The sequence below is a fragment of the Papio anubis genome, chromosome 1, assembly GCF_008728515.1.
Source record: "Papio anubis isolate 15944 chromosome 1, Panubis1.0, whole genome shotgun sequence".
Classification (NCBI taxonomy): Eukaryota; Metazoa; Chordata; class Mammalia; order Primates; family Cercopithecidae; genus Papio; species Papio anubis.
Genome location: NC_044976.1, coordinates 74,185,882 through 74,207,448, shown reverse-complemented (window position 1 = coordinate 74,207,448; position 21,567 = coordinate 74,185,882). Strand labels below are relative to the sequence as shown.

At 38.3% G+C, this 21,567-nt stretch overlaps 1 protein-coding gene across 1 annotated transcript in view; it reads right to left on the bottom strand.

Moving 5' to 3' along the window:
* MSH4 (mutS homolog 4) overlaps nt 1–21,567 on the bottom strand; it is a 121,178-nt gene that overhangs the window by 63,234 nt on the left and 36,377 nt on the right. Inside the window, exon 8 of the mRNA XM_017962610.3 lies at nt 6,023–6,090. Coding sequence (XP_017818099.2) covers nt 6,023–6,090 — 68 coding nt within the window. The remainder of the gene's footprint in view (nt 1–6,022; nt 6,091–21,567) is intronic.

Sequence of the window (21,567 nt, the reverse complement as noted above, 5' to 3'; positions counted from 1 at the left end):
GGGAGTGGCAGAAGTAGGAGATTGGTATTTCTCCTGAATATATCAAATATATTAATATATTAAGAATAATGAGCACTGCTCATTGGATAATAGGATTTCTCATCAGGTTTTTCATTGACAGAGAAGAGCGTTACTAATACGGAAAGAGAGAAAACTAGTATGAACCCTGTGATGGTAAGTTGAAATTGGAAGTATTGGTACAAACACATAATTTTATTTTGTATAGATAAATACAGAAATAAATATAGAGGTCAATATCTATATTTATGCGTGCACACATACACACACACATACACTTATTCCCTAGCCATGAGGGGTTTTAGAACGGTGATACCCCAATAGCAATAAGTACACCTGGTGCTCATATCTTGATTTCTAATACCATTCCTCACTAAAATGAACCAGGACTCCTGGAAGAAATAGTTGATTCAAAGGCTACCAAGGAAAGTACAAGATAAGCCTGGCTTATTTTCTTGAGGCAGAAAATGATAAAGTTCTCAAAGAACTGTGGATGCATTTCCAAAGAGCATAGAAGCAAATTAGAAGAGGTTTGCACAGGTCAAATCTGAGACAATGTGAGAATCAAAATAAATATTGACAGTAATAGACTATAACCAATTGAATATAAAATCATCAGTCCATATGGATTAAATACATATACACATAAATCGAAAGTTGGATAAATTGAAAGAAGAGCAAAATAGTTACATGGTTTCAAGCTACCTCCCCACAAAGTACTTATTAATGAAATGGGGGAAATCATAATTGTACAGCAATTTTACACCATCTCAACCAAGTATACAAACTTATCATCATAATGAGACAAATCAAAATTATGTGCCATATAAGAAGATGCAATGAGAAGAACACATCATCACTACTGTGATATTTCTGCCAATATTGTGTAATTTGAATCTAACAATAAAAAAATTCTGGCCAGGTATGGTGGCTCATGCCTGTTACCCCAGCACTTTGGGAGGCCGAGGCAGGAAGATCACATGAGGTCAGGAGTTTGAGACCATCCTGACCAACATGGTGAAACCCATCTCTACTAAAAATATAAAAATTAGCCGGGCATGGGGGCGGGGGTGCCTGTAACCCCAGCTACTTGGGAAGCTGAGGTAGGAGAATCACTTGAACCTGGGAGGCGGAGGTTGCAGTGAGCCGAGATTACGTCACTGCATTCCAGCCTGAGTGACAGAGTGAACTCCATCTCAAAAAAAAAAAAAAAAAAAAGGAAAAGAAAAGTAGTTACTAATTTCTGGGGAAAAGCCCACAAAAAGTCATGCAGGCTCAGCTCTGTACAACATACTAATTTTCATAATAATTTTTATCTAACTAAAACTGTTATAATAATACTGGGTGATGAAAAGTAGGGATGTAAGTATCTGTGTTTATGGGAGATAAGGAAGAAAAAAGAGTTAAGTATTCATTTTTCTGGTAGGGGATTAACATGAATATAATCAAGAAAGTGAAAAGACAACCCAAAGAATGGGAGAAAATATCTGCAAATCATATATACAATAAGGGATTGGTATCCAAAACACATTAAGAACTCTTACAACTCAGAAATAAAAATACAAACAACCCAAGTTAAAATGGGCAAATAATATGAATAAATATTTCTCCAAGGAAGGTACAAATGGCCAATAAGCATATAAAAAGATACTCGACATTGTCAGTCATCATGGAAATGCATACCAAAACCATGAGACACCCAACAGGCTCACCAGAATCAAAAACTAAGATAATAACAAATCTTGGCAAAGATGTGGAGAAATCAGAACCCTCAAACACTGCTGGTGGGTACCTAAAATGATAAAGTCACTTTGCAAAACAATCTGGCAGTTCCTCAAATTATTAAACAGAGTTATCACATGACACAGCAATTCCATTCCTAGGTATATATCAAGACAAATGAAAATGTATATACCTAGAAAAACTTGCACACAAATATTCATAGCATTATTCATAATAGTCAAAAGTGAAAAAACCCTAAATATCCATCAACTGATAAATCAATAAACTAAATGTGTTATATCCATACAATGTAATATTATTTGTCAATAAAGAGAATAAAGTATTGATAAATGCTACAACATGAAACTTGAAAACGTTATGCTAAGTTAAAAAATCCAGTCACAAAAGACTACCTGTACATATTAAAATGTTCCATTTATATAAAATGTACAGGATAGGTAAATCTGTAGAGACAGACAATAGATTAGTGGTTATCTACGGCTGGGGAATGGGGGTTAGAAGCAATGGGAAGTTATTGCTAGTAAGTGCAGGATTGCTTCTGGGGATGATTAAAATGTTCTAAAATTGACTGTGGTGATGGTTGTACAACTCTGTGAATGCACTAAAGACAATTAAATTGTAGGCTTTGAATGCATGAATTGTAATCTATGTAATCCCATCTCAATAAAGCTGTCTTATTTTTAAAAATGAATTGTGAAATATATGTAGAAGTTAAACCTATTACAATAATAGCATAATTGTAGGGAAGAGGGAAATGATGGTATACTAGTGCAAGGCTCTTATATCATATGTAAAGTATTATAATATTATTTAAAAGTGGACTGAGGCTGTGTCTGATGGGTTCACACCTATAATCCCAACATTTTGGAAGGTCTAGGCAGGTGGATTGCTTGGGGTCAGGAGTTTGAGACCAGCCTGGCCAACATGGTGGAACCCCATTTCTACTAAAAATACAAAAGTTAGCATGGCACGGTGACATGCCTGTAGTCCCAGCTACTAGGGAGGCTGAGGCACAAGAATCACTTAAAGCTGGGAGACAGAGGTGGCAGTGACCCGAGGTGGCGCCACTGCACTCTAGCCTGGGTGACAGAGCAAGACTCTGTCTTAAAAAATAAAATAAAAAATAAACAAAAATGGACTGAATTCACCTAAAGATGTATTCTATAAACCCTAAATCAATAATTAAGCTAATAAAGGCAATGAGTTATATCTAATAAGCCAACAAAGGAAATGAGATGGAATCACAAAAAATAATACAAAAGAAGGCAGAAAAAAAGAAAAAAGGGAGCAAACAGATGAGAAAAAAAAATGGCATATTTAAATAAAACATATCAATAATCTTATTAAGCAATAAATAAAAGTAATAAATAAATGTAATAAATACCTCAATTAAAAGTAAGGTATTCTCTGATTGCATGCAAAAAGTTAAGATCTAACTATATCTCACCTACAAAAAACCTTCTTTAAATGTAAAGACAAAAATAAGTTAAAAGCAAAAGGATGGTAAAGATATGCCATGCCAACACTAACCAAAAGAAAGCCAGAGTGGCTATATTAATATTAGACACAGTAGATTTCATAGCAAAAATATTACTAGGGATAAAAAGGGTCATTTCATAATGATAACAGTCTCAATTTATAGAGGACATAGCAATCTTAAATGTGTATGAACCTAATAACAAAGATTCCAAACGCATTAGATAAAAACTGATAAAACTGCAAGGAAAAATAGACAAATCCACAATTACATTTAGCGATTTTGACACTCCTTTCTTAATAACTGATAGAACAAAAAGAACAACAACAACAACAAAAAAAATGTGAAACACCTTAGGGATATAGGAGATTTGAAGAACACTACCACACAACTTGAACAAACTGACATTTATGGAACGCTCCAACAAACAACAGTAAAATACACATGGTTTTCAAGTTCACATGGAACATTTACTAAGATTAACTCTATTTTGGGCCATAAAAACAATGTCAATAAAGCTAAATGGATCTAATACATGTTCTGTGACCATTGGGGAATTAAGTTAGAAACCAGTAACAAAAAGGTATTTGGAAAGTCCCCAAATACTGTAAATAAAATAACATACCTCTAAAAACCCATACATGAAAGAATTTCTAAAAATAAATTAGAACGTGTTTTGACCTTTTAGAATGAAAAAGAATTCACAACATATCTAACATTGTGGAATACAGCTAAAGCATTGCTCAGAGAGAAATTTATAGTACTAAAATATTTATATTAGAAGGAAAACAGGTCTCAAATCAATGACTTCAGCTTCCTCCTTTACAACCTCAAAAAAGAACAGTAGGCACAGAGTAAGCAGAAAAAAGAGTGATAAAACCAGAAATCAGTGAAATAGAGAACAGGAGAAAAAAGAGAAACCAATGAAATAGAAAGTTGGTTCCTTGAGAATACCAATAAAATTGATAACGTCGAGCCAGGCTGATTAAGAAAAACAGAGAACATATTAAAGTTATCAACATCAGGAATGAGAGAGTATATCACTGCCAATTTTACAGATATAAGAAGGGTATTATGAGATAGTTTATGCTGATAAATTGAAAAGTTGGGTGAAATGAAAAATTCTTTGAAAGACACAAGCTACCAAAGCTCATTCAAGAAGAAACTGATAACCTGAAGAGCACTATGCCTATTTAATAAGTGGAATTTATAGTTAAAAACTTTCCTACCAAAAAAATTTCAGGCTTTAATGGCTTCATTTGTGAATTCCACCAAATATGTAAGGAAGAAATAATACCAGTTCTATGTAAACTCTACCAGAAAATTAAAGAGGAAAGGATATTTCCAAACTTATTTTATGAGGGCTGCTAAATTCCAAACATCAGTTGTTTTAGGTTACTTTCCATTTGTAAATATTGACGTATAAGCAGCTTCAATTATTTAAGGAAACTCAGTTCTGTGTCTGCCCAACAGCTAAAGCTTTTCAGTCTAGTGATGCTTTTATTATAAATGAACTGTAAGAGTATTTTCTTTATAATACAAAAAGGCTTCCCAAACATAGATTAGCTTTCAATGGATTTACAAATGTCATCAAATTACAAATTAAATTTTATTGATGTGCAAGACTTCTTTTCTTTTTACGCATATGGGCAAAAATATACCTGTATTTCATTATAGTAAATATTCTTCCGTTCATCATAAACGGAAGAATGAAAGCTATTACTTTCTTTACAGAATGTACCTGTAAGCACTATTTAAATTTGAAAAATATCCAGTAAAGGTGTTGTTTCATTCTTAAAGGTTAAGAATATTTGAAGACTTGGTCAAGCGTGGTGGCTCACACCTGTAATCCCAGCACTTTGGGAGGCCGAGGTGGGCAGATCACTTGAGGTCAGGAGTTCAAGATCAGCCTGACCAACATGGTGAAACTCCATCTCTACTAAAAATACAAAAATTAGCCAGGCATGGTGGTGGGTGCCTGTAATCCCAGCTACTTGGGAGGCTGAGGCAAGAGAATTGTTTGAACCTGAGAGACAGAGGTTGCAGTGAGTCAAAATCACACCACTGCACTCCAGCGTTGGTGACAGAGAGAAACTCCATCTCAAAAATAATAATAATAGTATTTGAAGACTAATCAAACTTCACATAGTGATCACTTTTAAGAAGAATCTAAACTCTTCAGCTTTAATATATTTTAGTTATTTATTAGGCAAATATTATTATAGTCTAAGACTTTTGAAAATGATATATAACTCCTTAATATTTGATCAGTAAAAATAGGCCAATTCCTTAACTATCTAAAAAACAATTCTTTTTTTTTTTGAGACGAGGCCTCACTATGTTGCCCAGGCTGGAGTGCAGTGATGCGAACACAGCTCATTGCAGCCTTGACCTCCCAAGGCTCAAGTTATCCTCCCACCTCAGCCTCCCCGGTAGCTGGGACTACAGGCATGCAACATCATGCCCAGCCAATTTTTTGATTTTTTGTAGAGATGGGGTCTCATTTTCTTGCCCAGGCTTGTCTTGAACTGCCTTGACCTCCCAAAGTGTTGGGATTATAGGCATAAGCCACCATGCCTGACTGAAATTTTAGATTTCACGATAACATACAGGAAAATACATTAGGAAAAAAGTTTCCTCTACAATGGCATAAAATACTCCAGATATCAATAATGAAGGACTTTCCCAAAACATTTTGATATTTTCCAATTGTTACATTACATTAAGACAAGTTCCATCATATAATGTATAATAATATAATACAAAATGTATACAAAAACATACCGTGTCTTGCTTTGGAATTTGGACTAAAACAGAAAGAAGCTGCTCTGTATCAAGAAATCTTGATATAACTGAAACAAACAAACAAATGTGAGTATTTAAACTTTATGGTACAGTTGAAAATATTGACTATGTAAAATACTATCCTCAAAGAATAAAATAGAACAGTTCTACCTGCAAATATTACCTGTTTTGTCTTCTTTATCTTACGTGTAAAATGAATATAACTAAATTCTAATGTCCTTTTGTTACTTTTGAGTACTCAATCTCACCTCAAAATTTAATGCTGCTAACCATCCCTTCTGCTGTGGTTTGCCTGTCCCCACCAAAACTCATGTTGAAACTTTAATTCCTAGTGTGGCAATATTGGGAGATAAAACATTTAATAGGTGGGGTCTAGTGGAAAAACATTTGGGTCACAGAGGCGCCACTCTCACAGGCAGCTTAGTGCCATTCCTACTGAGATGAGTGAGTTAACCCCTTAATAAAACTGGATTAGTTTACACAGAAAGGGACTAGTTCTCACACAAGAACAGGTTGTTATAAAGTGAGGATGCCCCTCATTTTGCTCTCTGCATATGTCTATTTCCTCCTTGGCTGTCCTCCATGTTATGATGCATGATGAAAGCCCTGACCAGAGGCCGAGTAGATGCCAATGCCATACTCTTAGACTTTCCAGTCACTGGAATTGTGACCCAAATAAACTCGTTTCTTTGTAAATTACCCAGCCTCAGGTATTCCATTATAGCAACATGACTTACCTTCCTTCTTGAAACTCTACTTCTCTGGTTTTGATATGGTCTATCATAATTTTCTTCTCACCTTTTTGATCTCTACTTTTCTTCATGATACTTAAAAGATGCTTGGTTTAAAAGTATAGTTCAACCACTAACCACATAACCTTCCCAAGAGTTACCTAACTCCTGTAAACAATAGCTGTTCTCATCTTTTAAATGCTGATAACATCTACCTCCAAGGGTGTGTTGTGAGAATTAAGTGAGGCAATACCTGTGCTACGGTTTGAATATGCCCCCCAAAGTTCATGTGTTGGAAACTTGATCCCCAATGCAACAGTCTTGAGAGGTGGGATCTTTAAGAGATGGTTAAGCCACGAGGGCTCTGCCTCTGTGAGTGAATTAATGCTATTATCATGAGAGTGGGTTCCTGATAGAAGGATGATTTCAGCTCCCTTCCTCTCATATGCATGCATGCTCTCTTGCCCTTCCACCATGTTATGACACAGCAGGAAGGTCCTCGCCAGATGTGAGCCACTCGACTTTGATCCTCCCCACCTGCAGAACTGTAAGAAATAAATCTCTGTCCTTTATAAATTACTCAGTCTCAGATATTCTGTTATAGCAGCACAAAACAAACTAAGATAGAAAATTGGTACCAAGACTGGGGTTGTTGCCAAAACAAATACCGGAAACTGTGGAAGCAGCTTAGGAATTGAGTAATGGGAATGGGTAGAGGTTGGAAGGATTTGGAGGAGCAGGTTAGAAAAAACCCCAGATTGCCATGAACAGAACATTAAGGGCAATTCTAGTGATGGCTCAGAAAAAGGAAAGAAATGTAAGAAAAGTCTGGAATGCTGTAAAGACTACTTAAGGGGTCATGATCAGAACATTGGTAGAAATATGGACAGTAAAGGCCATTCTGATGAGGACTCAGGTGGAACTGAAAATCAAAATCTTGGAAACTGGAGTAAAGGCCATCCTTGTTACACAGTTGCAAATAACTTGGCAGAACTGTATCCATGTCCTAGGATATTGTGGAAGGCAGAACTTAAGAGGAATGAACTAGGATATCTGGCAGAAGAGCTACCTAGGCAGCAAAGAATTCAAGATGTTGCATAACTTCTTTCAGTGACTCAGAGTAAAATGAGAGAAGAGAGAAATACTTTAAAGATGACATTTATAATTTTAAAAGAAGCAGAATAAAAAAAATAGGAAAACTGTCAGCCTGGCCACATAAATATATGTTCAGGAGAGAATAGTAAGGGTGTGGTCAAGTGATTGCTAAAAATATTAGCATAGAAAGAAGCCAGGTTCTATCCATGAAAACAATGAAAATGACTCCAAAAACATTTCAGAGATCTAGGGAAGCTAGGACCTTGAGGGCAAGGTTTCCAGCGAGGTGCTTGTGAGACCTCAGCATTTGCTGCCCTGCAGCACCTTGGAACTCTGCTCCCTCAATTCTGGCATAGCACTGCTCAGCCACCACAGCTGTAGCTCAAGTGAGCCCAGCTGCAGCTCAACCCACTGCTCCAGAAGGTATAAGCTATATATCTTGGCAGTGTCTACATGGTGCTAATTCTGCAAGCACACAGAATGCAAGAGGTATGAAGCAATGGTGGCTTCTGCCTAAATTTCAAAGGATGTTGAGGATAGCCTGGGGCCCTGGCAGAGACTTATCATGGGGCAGAGCCACCACAGACAGCCTACCACAGAGAGCCCCTACTATGCCTAGTGGAGCCATAGGACAGAGGCCATCATTCACAGAGTCCCCACTAGGGCAATGCCTTGTAAAGCCATGGGAGTGGGGTAATCACCCCCCACCTCCCTACCCTGAGACCACAGAACTATAGGGTGCACCAGCATGTAATTCCAGTCTGAGAAAGCCATAGGCATGAGACTGCAAACCATGAGAGCTGCTGAGTGGACTAAGCCCTGAGGCTGCCTGAGGCCTTGAGAGCCCAACTTCTAACCCACTGTGCCCCTGATGCAGGATATGGAGTCAAAAAAGATTATTCTTCAGCTTTAAGACTTACTGTTATTTTCCTTGTGAGGTTTGAACTGATTTCCTTGGGCCTGTTACTCCTTTCTTATTGCCTATTTCTCCCTTTTGTAATGGGAATGTTTATCCTATGCCTGTCCCAACATTTTGGAAGTAGATAACTTGTTTAACTTCTTAGGCTCATAGCTGGTGGGGAATTTGCCTCAGGATGAATCATGCCTTGAGTCTCACATATCTGATTCAGATGAGATCCTAGACTTTTGAGTAAGTGCTGAAATGAGTTAAGACTTTAGGCCTATTTTGCATGTGAGAATGACATGAATTTGGGGGAGCCAAGAGCAGAATGCTATGGTTTGAATGTGTCCCCAAAGTTCATGCATTAGAAACTTAATCTCAATGCAACCTTGTTGAGAGGTAGGACCTTTAAAGGGTGATTAGGTGAAGAGGGCTCTGCCCTTACGAATGGATTAATGCCATTATCACAGAAGTGGGTTCTGGAAGTAAATTCCAGATAAAAGGATGAGTTTGCTCCCCTTCCTCTCTCTCTTGTATGTGTGCTCTCTTGTCCTTCTGCCTTTTGGCATGGGGTGATGCATCAAGAAGGCCCTCACCGGATACAGGTCCCTTAACCTTGCAGATTCCAGCCTTCAGAACTGTAAGAAATAAATCACTATTCTTTATAAATTACCCAGTCTCAGGTATTTTATTACAGCAACACAAATAGACTATGACAATGTGCAAAGTGTCTTGCATTTACCACCACTCAAAAACTTATTTTATTCTTCTCAATTTATTTTCCAGCTTATAGTGTGCTACAAAAATAAACTTATAGAAAACTGTAATCCATCTCTTTTAAATATCCCCAGGTATTTTTTTAAAAAACTTTTAACCATTTCAGCCCAGGTGTGGTGGCTCATGCCTATAATCCCAGTACTTTGGGAGGCCAAGACAGGAGATCACTTGAGCTCAGGAGTTTGAGACCAGCCTTGGCAACACAGTGAGACCCTGTCTCTCCAAAAAATATGAAAATTAGCCATGTGTGATGGTGCCTACCTGTAGTCCCAGCTACTCAGGAGGCTGAGGTGGGAGGATGGCTTGAGCCAGGTAGGTAGAAGTTGCAGTGAGCCAAGATTGTGCCACTGCACTCCAGCCTGGGCAACAGAGCCAGACTCTGTCTCAAAAAAATTAATAAAAATAAATATAAATAAGTAATAAACTGTAACCATTTAACAGAGACTGTTTAAAAATGTACTTATTTCCCCATACTTGAAATACAGTAAACAATGATAACTGTTTCTTAAGAACTCATGGTTATTATCACTGTAATATATAACCTTAAAAGTTTTTGTGTAGAGTTACTAACACTTTCTCAAAGTGGTGTCATGCTGTTATCCCTCAAAATACAAAATAAGAGCCGGGTGTGGTGGCTTATGCCTATAATCCCAGCACTTTGGGAGGCTGAGGTAGGAGAATCACTTGAATCCAGGAGGTGGAGGTTGCAGTGAGCCAAGATTGCACCATTGCACTCTGGCCTGGGCAGCAAGGGTGAAACTCTGTCTCCTCCCAAAAAAAGATACCCACAAAATAAGAAAATGTTTATTTAATCTGCTACCTGTTCAAACTGTCAGGTGTCTTTTGAAAGTTTTCAGTTTGCCTACCTCTAGAACTGTCCCCTTTCTAATTTTCCATTTCTATGGTAATTCATTATGTTAAAACTGTGTTTTGAGGACTAAGCTCTGATTTTCTATCTGGCCCAAATTCCTACCTAAGGGGTCTGGGGAGGTATGCCCTACAAACCATAGATTCTCATCAGATGGGTTTTATTTGGCCCTGTATATTGTGACTTGCTTTTCAATCTGACTCTGGCATAACATTATGAAACAAGGAATACAATATTTAACTCCAAAATATACTTCCTTGCCATGCCTTGAAACTGCCCTGCAAAGTCTCTTGTGGGAAAAATTCACATTCTGTAGAGAATCCCCTTACCCCTTTGTTTTCCTTCCTTTCTTTGCAGATCCAGAAGATAATCAACTAAGAGCCAGGCATCCTTTCAGGTCCAGTAAGAAACATTTTACAACCTGCTCTCTCTCTGAAGTCTGCTATCTGAGAGATTACTCTGCACAATAAAACTTGGTCCCCATAATCCTTTATCTTAACCTGAACATTCCTTTCCATTAATCCCAAGTCTTCAGATAAACTCAACCAACTGTCAACTAGAAAATGTTTAAATGTATCTATAGTCTGGAAGTTCCACCACCTGCTTTGAGTTGTCCTGCCTTTCTGAACCAAACCATTGTACTTCTTAAACGTATTTGATTGATGTCTCATGCCTCCCTAAAATATATAAAACCAAGCTGTACTCCGACTCTCTTGGGTACATGTTCTCAGGACCTCCTGAGGGCTGTTTTCATGTGCCATGGTCACTCATATTTGGCTCAGAATAAATCTCTTCAAATATTTTACAGAGTTTGATTCTTTTCGCCAAAAGTTTAAAAAATTAGAATAGGCTGAATAGATTGCAGTTATAATATTCATTATATTCAGTATGGCACAATACTATTATGACATTTTACGTGTGATTCTACTAGTCAGACTCTCTTAAACCCTCATTTATGTTGCTCTTTCTCTTTCCAGACTCCTTTTTCTTCCTTTCCCCAAATCTATCATTACAACCAGAATGTTTCTAAAACAGGATTTGATCAGTACTCTCTAGGTTCAGAATGGTCAGCTCCATATTGCCTGAGGAAAAAAATTAAACTTCTTAGCATTATAAAAAGGCCCTTCATAGTCTAGTCTCAATCCTCATTTCCTGCTATTCCCCAAGGCTTTAAGTCATAAATAACTACTGGTCAATCCTTAAATACAGCTAGCTCTTTTATATTAACCTAAGTATAGCCAGGCATGGTGACTTGTGCCTGCAATCCTAGCACTTTGGGAGGTTGAGATGACAGGATTGCTTGAAGTCAGGAGTTCAAGTTCAGCCTGGGCAACAGAGCAAGACCCTGGCTCTACAAAAAGTGTAAAAATTAGCCAGCCATGGTGGTGCAGGCCTGTAGACATAGCTTCTCAAGAGGCTGCAGCAAAAGGATCACTTGAACCCAGAGGTTTATTACAGTAAGCTATAATAGTGCCACTGCACTATAGTCTGGGTGACAGAGCGAGACCCTGTGAAAGAAAGAGAGAACAAAAAAAGAGAGAGAGAGAGAGAGGGGGAGGGGGGAGGGAGGGAGTGGGGAAGTGAGGGAGGGAAGGAAATGACTGGTCAAGATCATAGCCAATGGCATGCATACCAGATCTTTATCCTAACCACTATATCCAAAAAACATCTGCATTACTCCTATGGACATCAACATACATTGCACAGGCATGTTCCCTTCATCTCGAATATCACTGCTAGGATTCTCCTGTTGCTAAAATCCTACTCCTTCTTTTAAGATTAAGACAAAGCTGAAATATTATTCCTGCAAATCCCATCTGGATTCTGTCTTTATCCCAACTCCCTTCTCTGTGTTCCCATGAACTACTCAATTGTTATTGCATTTATCACATTGTATCAAAATTATTTAATTAGAGTTCTGTTGCCCTAACATGGATGTGAGGTCCTTGAGGACAGATATAGCTTAATGTTCCTCATCTTTTTATCCCTAACACCTATAGAATGTCTATAATAAAGGAGGTACTGGGGTTTTTTTTTTTTAAAGGTTTAGATTCTCATATTTTAATGAACTGTAAAAATTACCCTCCCACTCTGCCCTATGCCCTGCTCCCCTACTTTATTGTGTGTTAAGATAAATTACCAACCATTAAGACATAGAAAACATGGCTCACACCTGTAATCCCAACACTTTGGAAGGTCAAGGCAGGTGGATCACTTGAGGTCAGGAGTTTGAGACCAGCCTGGCCAACATGGTGAAACCCCATCTCTACTAAAAACACAAAAATTAGCCAGGTGTGGGGGTGGGTGCCTGTAATCCTAGCTACTTAGGAGGCTGAGGCTGGAAAATCACTTGAACCCAGGAAGCAGGGTTGCAGTGAGCTGAGATTGCACCATGGCACTCCAGCCTGGGCGACAGAGTGAAACTCTGTCTCAAAAAAAAAAAAAAAGAAAAAGAAAAGAAAAAAAGAAAAGGACAGAAAAAGATATAGAAAACAGAGAAACATTTATTTATAGATATCAATTTGAAATTTTCAGTCATAAGGAATTTAAAAACTTAAAATATATGAAAATTAAAGTTTAAAAAAATCCAAGTTTATCACCAAAATTTTATCATACAAACAGTATTGTCCTGGGAATAACAGAACACAATTTCAACAGATTCAACAGCAAATCAATAGTTTAACAAATATGTTAAACTGTTATGTCCTAGCCTTATATGAGAATTACCCAACAAAATATGCATTTACAATACAGTAAAATAAGTTTCATAACAAGATACCACAGGAAACATGTACTAAAGATGCCTAACACTGACTTGGGGTATCAGAAAGGCCTGTAGCAGAAGTCACATCTAAACTGGAATGGTAAAAGGTGAACTGCAGTAGCTACAGAAGCCTGGGAGAAGGAGTTGCAGGGAAGGAGGAGGAGGTATTCTAGGCAAAAATTATAGAGTTCCAAGGCCAGAAAATGACAGCATATATGTTCAAGTAACTTATAGAAGTTCATTTAGACTAGAAGACAGAATGGAGAGTGAGGAGTAGCAAGAGATGCTGTAGGAGATTACAGGAAAACAGCTATATGGAAGAGTTCGCATTTTAATCTAAAAGTTGTGAGAAGAGAATCTAAAGAGAAAAGATTAAAGGATTTTATGCAGATGAGTATAGTAACCAACACCCTTCCCCAGTTCCCCACAGAGATCTGCTTCCTAATCCCTGGAATTTGTGAATATGTTAACTGATAAAAGGAAGTTTCTAGTTGGGATTAAATTAAGGGTCTTGAGACAGAGAGATTATCCTGGATTGTCTCTTGGCCCCAGTGTAATCGTAAGAGTTCTTACAAGAGGGTGGCAGGAGGATCAGAGTCAGAGAGAGAAGATATAAGTACAAAAGCAGAAGTCAGAAGAAGGGAAAATGTTCTACTTCTGGCTTTAAAGATAGAGGAAGGGCTAAGAGCCAAGAACTGTAGGCGGCCTCTAGAAAGTGGAAAGAGCAAGGAAATGTACTCCCTCTCCAGAGCCTCCAGAAAAATGTAGACCTGCTGACACACTGATTTTAGCCCAGTGAAACTGATTTCAGACCTCCAGAACTGTGAGATAATACATTAGTGTTGTTTTAAGCCCCTAAATTTGTGGTGATGTTTTATATCCACATTAAGAAATGAATACAGAGTGATACGCTCAGATGTATGTTTTCAAACGATCACTCAGGCAACAATGTAAAGAAGAGGCTAGAAACAGCAAGGTTGAAGAAGGGTGACCAAATAGGAGGCTCTTACAAGAAATGAGATGAGAGAATTAAGGTATCCTAGGTTGCAGTGGCAGCCATGGGGATAGAAGAAGCAGATACATCCAAGAGGTCTATAGCAAGGAGACGTGGCAGATTTGATGACTGAATGGAAGGAAGGTAAGAGTTAAGAATGACTTTCATGTATCTAGCTTGCATAAAGAGGTTGGATGTGGAGCTACTCACTGAAACCAGGAAGAACTGATTTAGAAAAGAAGATGGTGGCCGGGCACAGTGGTTCACGCCTGTAATCCCAGCACTTTGGGAGGCCGAGGTGGGTGGATCACCTGAGGTCAGGAGTTCGAGACCAGCCTGGGCAACATGCAGAAAATCCCATCTCTACTAAAAATACAAAAATTAGTCGGGTGTGGTGGCGGCTGCCTGTACTCTTAGCTACTCGGGAAGCTGAGGCAAGAGAATCACTTGAACCCTGGAGGCAGAGGTTGCAGTGAGCTGAGATTGCACCATTGCACTCCAGCATAGGTGACAGCAAGACTCTGTCTCAAAAAAAAAAAAAAAAAAAAAAAGATGGCACAGTTTGGGCACATTAAGTTTCAGGTGATTTAGTAACACCTAATAAATGCTCTGATTCCATTCAAGCTGCTATAAAATATTACCACAAGCTGAGTGGCTTATAAACAAGAGAAATTTATTTTCCACAGTTCTGGAGGCTGGGAAGTTCTCACCTCAAGGTGCTGGGCAGATTCAGTGTCTGGTAAGAGCCCACTTTCTGGCTCATAGATGGCACCTTCTCGCTGTATCTTCACATGGTAGAAGGGGCAAGGAGTCTCTCTTGAACTTCTTTTATAAGGGCACTGATCCCATTTATAAGGTCTCTGCTGCCCTGATGTAATCACCTCCCAAAGGCCCCACCTCCTAATACTATCACCTTGAAGGTGAGGACTTCAACATATGAATTTTGGAGAAGCACAACATGCAGATCACAGCAAATGCTCAGAAGGCGATAAGATACTTGAGTCCAAAGGTCTGGAGAGATATTTGGGCATCAGATGTAAATTTGGAAGTCATGACTATGTGAATAATAATCATAAAACCATGAAACTGGGTAAGTCATATAATAAGGACATTCAGGATAAAAGGACAACCCAGAACATATCTTTGAAGAGCCATAGCATTTAGGAAATAAACAAAGGAAGATAAGTATATTAAAAAGACTCAGAAGGAAACCACAAAGACGTAGGAAGAAAATCAGGAGATTGTGTAATCACAGAAGCAAAGAAAGGCAGTAATTCAATAATGACAGATATTCAGCAGTATCAAATAAATTGTGGATATTTCTCTTATTCAAATAAGAGAACTAATGTGTCCATTACATTTAACAATTTGCCTGTTGTTGACTGTGTTAGGTTGGGTTCTCCAGAAACAGACACTGAGGCAAGGACTTATGTGCCAGTAACTTATTAAGAATGTGCTTCCAAGCCTGGGCAACACAGTGAAACCCCGTGTCTACCAAAAACATAAAAATTAGCTAAGTGTGGTGGCACATGCCTATAGTACCAGCTACTTGGGAGGCTGAGGTGCGAGGCTTGCTTGTACGCAGGAGGTAGAGGTTGCAGTGAGCTGAAATCGCACTACCACACTCCAGCCTAGGCAACAGAGTGAGACCTTCCCCCCGCCCCCAAAAAAAGAAAGGAAGGAAGAAAGAAAGAAAAAAGAAAAAGAAAGAAAGAGAAAAAGACTCTGCTTCCAGAAGAAACCAGTAGAGCAGTGAAAAAGGACAGAGAAGGGAAACTAAGCCAACCAACAGTGTGATTTCAGGCGAAGTTATGTGGAAGGTAACTTCAACTAATCTTGCAAAGGAATTCTGGAGTTTAAGTTATATTCCATTTTTTGCCAAATCAATGTGAAAGAGCTGGGTTTTCATACCTTCACACCATACAGTCATTTAAGGGCTACCAGGCATTTTGGGTACTCTGTGATTAAGAACAAAGGGCTCTAACAGTCTGAAGGTAGGCCTAGGAAAAGAGTCCAGGTGTGGGCCATTAGGCACACAGAACAGCAAAAGGTGCACACTGAAAGGTAAAAGTGATCCAAGATGATCTGTACAGAAAACCAACAAGATCTGCTCCAGTGACCTTGACAAGAGCAGTCTCAGCGCAGTACTGGGCACAGAAATGACTGCAGCACATTGAGATGTGCTGATGAAGAGAAGATAGTGAGCATAGGAAATTTGTTTTTCAACAGGTTTGGCTATGAATAGAGAAGTGATATAGTGGTAGCTGGAGAAGATGAAGTCCAGGGAGAGTTTTTACAAAGATGGGAGAGACATGAGGAAGTTTAAATCCTCTTAGAAGAAGGCCATATTGAGAAAAATAATGAAGATACAGGAGATAAGTGCAAGTATAGGATCCAGGGCACAGATGGAGGAATTAGCTAGAGAATACCACTTCTGGCTTAAACAAAGGGAGTGAAAAGTAGATAAGTAAAAATGCATATTTGGTAGCAGAAAGTTTAAAAAGATAACAATGGTTGCAGCTTGACCAATGTAACATGATTAAATGACTTTTCATATTCTTGGCACTTATGTATTACACTAAATGGCAGGTACAGGTAGACCAACAAGATGTTGCTGTTAACAAGAAAAGAAAGGATAGTTAAAAATGGCCTCTTTCTGCCTTTCCCAATACTAAATACACAGGAATATATATATATATTTAAAAAAGAACATACTGAACAACATTGGACAGAGTCACAGTCAATATAATACCAGAATTTTGAAGGAACTACACTAATAAAAGGTATTTGGAATTGGACTGAAGAAAACCTACTCAGGTAGCAAATGCCTTCTAGATTTGAATGCACCACTTTCATTTAGACTACCAGAACACAAGCTGGGGTAGACAGGCAACTGGAGGTATGGAAGACAGACCAAGCTGCAAGCAACCAAAACCTGGATAAAGAGTAGTACATATAAACTATCCTTCCACCTACAGATTTCAGAAGAAAACTGCACCACCATGACAGTGGACAAACAGCCAGGCTGCAAAGGCAACCTTCTTTTCCTTTCTCTTTTTCATTTTTTTTAATTATTATTATACTTTAAGTTCTAGGGTACATGTGAACAACATGCAGGTTTGTTACATATGTATACATGTGCCATGTTGGTGTCCTGAACCCGTTAACTTGTCATTTACATTAGATATATCTCCTAATGCTATCCCTCCCTTCTCCCCCTACCCCATGACAGCCCCTGGTGTGTGATGTTCCTCACCCTGTGTCCAAGTGTTCTCATTGTTCAATTCCCACCTATAAGTGAAAACATGTGGTGTTTGGTTCTCTGTCCTTGTGATAGTTTGCTCAGAATGATGGTTTCTAGCTTCATCCATGTCCCTACAAAGGACATGAACTCATCCTTTTTTATGGCTGCATAGTATTCCATGGTGTATATGTGCCACATTTTCTTAATCCAGTCTATCACTGATGGACATTTGGGTTGGTTCCAAGTGTTTTCTATTGTGAATAGTGCCACAATAAACATACGTGTGCATGTGTCTTTATAGCAGCATGGTTTATAATTCTTTGGGTATATGCCCAGTAATGGGATGGCTGGGTCAAATGGTATTTCTAGTTCTAGATCCTTGAGGAATCGCCACACTGTCTTTCCCGATGGTTGAACTCATTTACATTCCCACCAAAAGTGTAAAAGTGTTCCTATTTCTCCACATCCTTTCCAGCACCTGTTGTTTCCTGACTTTTGAACGATTGCCATTCTAACTGGTGTGAGATGGTATCTCATTGTCATTTTGATGTGCATTTCTCTGATAGCCAGTGACGATGAGCATTTTGTCATGTGTCTGTTGGCTGCAGAAATGTCTTCTTTTGAGAAGTGTCTGTTCATATCCTTTGCCCACTTTTGATGGGGTTGTTTGATTTTTTCTTGCAAATTTGTTTAAGTTTTTTGTAGATTCTGGATATTAGCCCTTTGTCAGATGGGTAGATTGTAAAAATTTTCTCCCATTCTGTAGGTTGCCTGTTCACTCTGATGGTAGTTTCTTTTGCTGTGCAGAAGCTCTTTAGTTTAATTAGATCCCATTTGACAATTTTGGCTTTTGTTGCCATTGTTTTTGGTGTTTTAGACATGAAGTCCGTGCCCATGCCTATGGCCTGAATGGTATTGCCTAGGTTTTCTTCTAGTGTTTTTATGGGTTTAGGTCTAACATTTAAGTCTTTAATCCATCTTGAATTAATTTTTGTATAAGGTGTAAGGAAGGGATCCAGTTTCAGCTTTCTACATATGGCTAGCCAGTTTTCCCAGCACCATTTATTAAATAGGGAATCCTTTCCCCATTTCTCGTTTTTGTCAGGTTTGTCGAAGATCAGATGGTTGTGGATGTGTGATATTATTTCTGAGGGTTCTATTCTGTTCCATTGGTCTATATCTCTGTTTTGGTACCAGTAACAAGCTGTTTTGGTTACTGTAACCTTGTAGTATAGTTTGAAGTCAGGTGGTGTGATGCCTCCAGCTTTGTTCTTTTGGGTTAGGATTGTCTTGACAATGCAGGTGCTTTTTTGGGTTCCATATGGATTTTAAAGTAGTTTTTACCAATTCTGCAAAGAAAGTCATTGTTAGCTTGAAGGGGATGGCATTGAATCTATAAATTACCTTCGGCAGTATGGCCATTTTCACAATATTGATTCTTCCTATCCATGAGCATGGAATGTTCTTCTATTTGTTTGTGTTCTCTTTTATTTTGTTGAGCAGTGCTTTGTAGTTCTCATTGAAGAGGTCCTTCACATCCCTTGTAAGTTGCATTCCTAGGTATTTTATTCTCTTTGAAGCAATTGTGAATGGGAGTTACTCGTGATTTGGCTCTCTGTTTGTCTGTTATTGGTGTATAGGAATGTTTGTGATTACTGCACATTCATTTTGTGTCCTGAGACTTTGCTGAAGTTGCTTATCAGCTTAAGGAGATTTTGGGCTGAGATGATGGGGTTTTCTAAATAAACAATCATGACATCTGCAAACAGGGACAATTTGACTTCCTCTTTTCCTATTTGAATACCCTTTATTTCTTTCTCTTGCCTGATTACCCTGGCCAGAACTTCCAACACTATGTTGAATAGGAGTGGTGAGAGACGGCAACCCTGTCTTGTGCCAGTTTTCAAAGGGAATGCTTCCAGTTTTTACCCATTCAGTATGATATTGGCTGTGGGTTTGTCATAAATAGCTCTTACTATTTTGAGATACATCCCATCAATACCTAGTTTATTGAGAGTTTTTAGTATGAAGGGCTGTTGAATTTTGTCGAAGGCCTTTTCTGCATCTATTGAGACAATCATGTGGTTTTTGTCTTTGTTTATGTTTATATGATGGATGACGTTCATTGATTTGCATATGTTGGACCAGCCTTGCAACCCAGGGATGAAGCCAACTTGAGTGTGGTGGATAAGCTATTTGATGTGTTGCTGGATTCAGTTTGCCAGTATTTTATTGAGGATTTTTGCATCGATGTTCATCAGGAATATTGGTCTAAAATTCTCTTTTTTTATTGTGTCTCTGCCAGGCTTTGGTATCAGGATGATGCTGGCCTCATAAAATGAATTAGGGAGGGTTCTGTCTTTTTCTATTGATTGCAATAGTTTCAGAAGGAATGGTCCCAGTGCCTCTTTGTACCTCTGGTAGAATTCACCTGTGAATCTGTCTGGTCCTGGACTTTTTTTGGTTGGTAGGCTCTTAGTTATTGCCTCAATTTCAGAGCCTGTTATTGGTCTATTCAGGGATTCACCTTCTTTCTGGTTTAGTCTTGGGAGGGTGTATGTGTCCAGGAGTTTATCCATTTCTTGTAGATTTTCTAGTTTATTTGCATAGAGGTGTTTATAGTATTCTCTGATGGTAGTTTGTATTTCTGTGGGATCAGTGGTGATATCCCCTTTATCAGTTTTTATTGCATCTTTTTTATTCTTCTCTCTTTTCATCTTTATTTGTCTTGCTAGCAGTCTATCAATTTTGTTGACCTTTCCAAAAAACCAGGTCCTGGATTCATTGATTTTTTGAAAGGTTTTCTGTGTCTCTCCTTCCATTCTGCTCTGATCTTAGTTATTTATTGCCTCCTGCTAGCTTTTGAAGGTGTTTGCTCTTGCTTCTCTAGTTCTTTTAATTGAGATGTTAGCATGTCAATTTTAGATCTTTCCTGCCTTCGCTTCTGGTCATTTAGTGCTATATATTTCCCTCTACACACTGCTTTAAATGTGTCCCAGAGATTCTGGTATGTTATGTCTTTGTTCTCATTGATTCCAAAGAACATCTTTATTTCTGCCTTCATTTCATTATGTACCCAATAGTCATTCAGGAGCAGGTTGTTCAGTTTCCATGTAGTTGAGTGGTTTTGAGTGTGTTTCTTAATCCTCAGTTCTAGTTTCATTGCACTGTGGTCTGAGTGTTAGTTTGTTATAATTTCTGTTGTTTTACATTTGCTGAGGATTGCTTTACTTCTAACTATGTGGTCAATTTTGGAATAAGTGTGATGTGGTGCTGAGAAGAATGTATTTTCTATTGATCTGGCGAGGCAAGTTCTGTAGATATCTATTAGGTCCACTTGGTTCAGAGCTGAGTTCAAGTCCTGGATATCTTTGTTAACTTTCTGTCTCGTGGATCTGTCTAAGGTTGACAGTGGGGTGTTAAAATCTCCCATTATTATTGTGACTCTAAGTCTCTTTGGAGGTCTCTAAGGACTTGCTTTATGAATCTGGGTGCTCCTGTATTGGGTGCATATATATTTAGGATAGTTAGCTCTTCTTGTTGAATTGATCCTTTTACCATTATGTAATGGTGTTCTTTGTCTCTTTTGATCTTTGTTGGTTTAAAGTCTGTTTTATCAGAGACTAGGATTGCAACCCCTGCTTTTTTTGTTTGTTTGTTTTCCATTTACTTGGTAGATCTTCCTCCATCTGTTTATTTTGAGCCTATGTGTATCTCTGCATGTGAGATGGGTCTCCTGAATACAGCACACTGATGGGTCTTGACTCTTTATCCAATTTGCCAGTCTGCGTTTTAGTTGGAGCATTTAGCCCATTTACATTTAAGGTTAATATTGTTATGTGTTAATTTGATCCTGTCATTATGATGTCAGCTGGTTATTTTGCTCGTTAGTTGGTTCAGTTTCTTCCTAGCATCGATGGTCCTTAAAATTTGGCAAGTTTTTGCAGTGGCTGGTACTGGTTGTTCCTTTCCATGTTTAGTGCTTCTTTCAGAAGCTCTTGTAAGGCAGGCCTCATGGTGACAAAATCTCTCAGCATTTGCTTTTCTGTAAAGGATTTTATTTCTCCTTCCCTTATGAAGCTTGGTTTGACTGGATATGAAATTCTGGGTTGAAAATTATTTTCTTTAAGAATGTTGAATATTGGCTCCC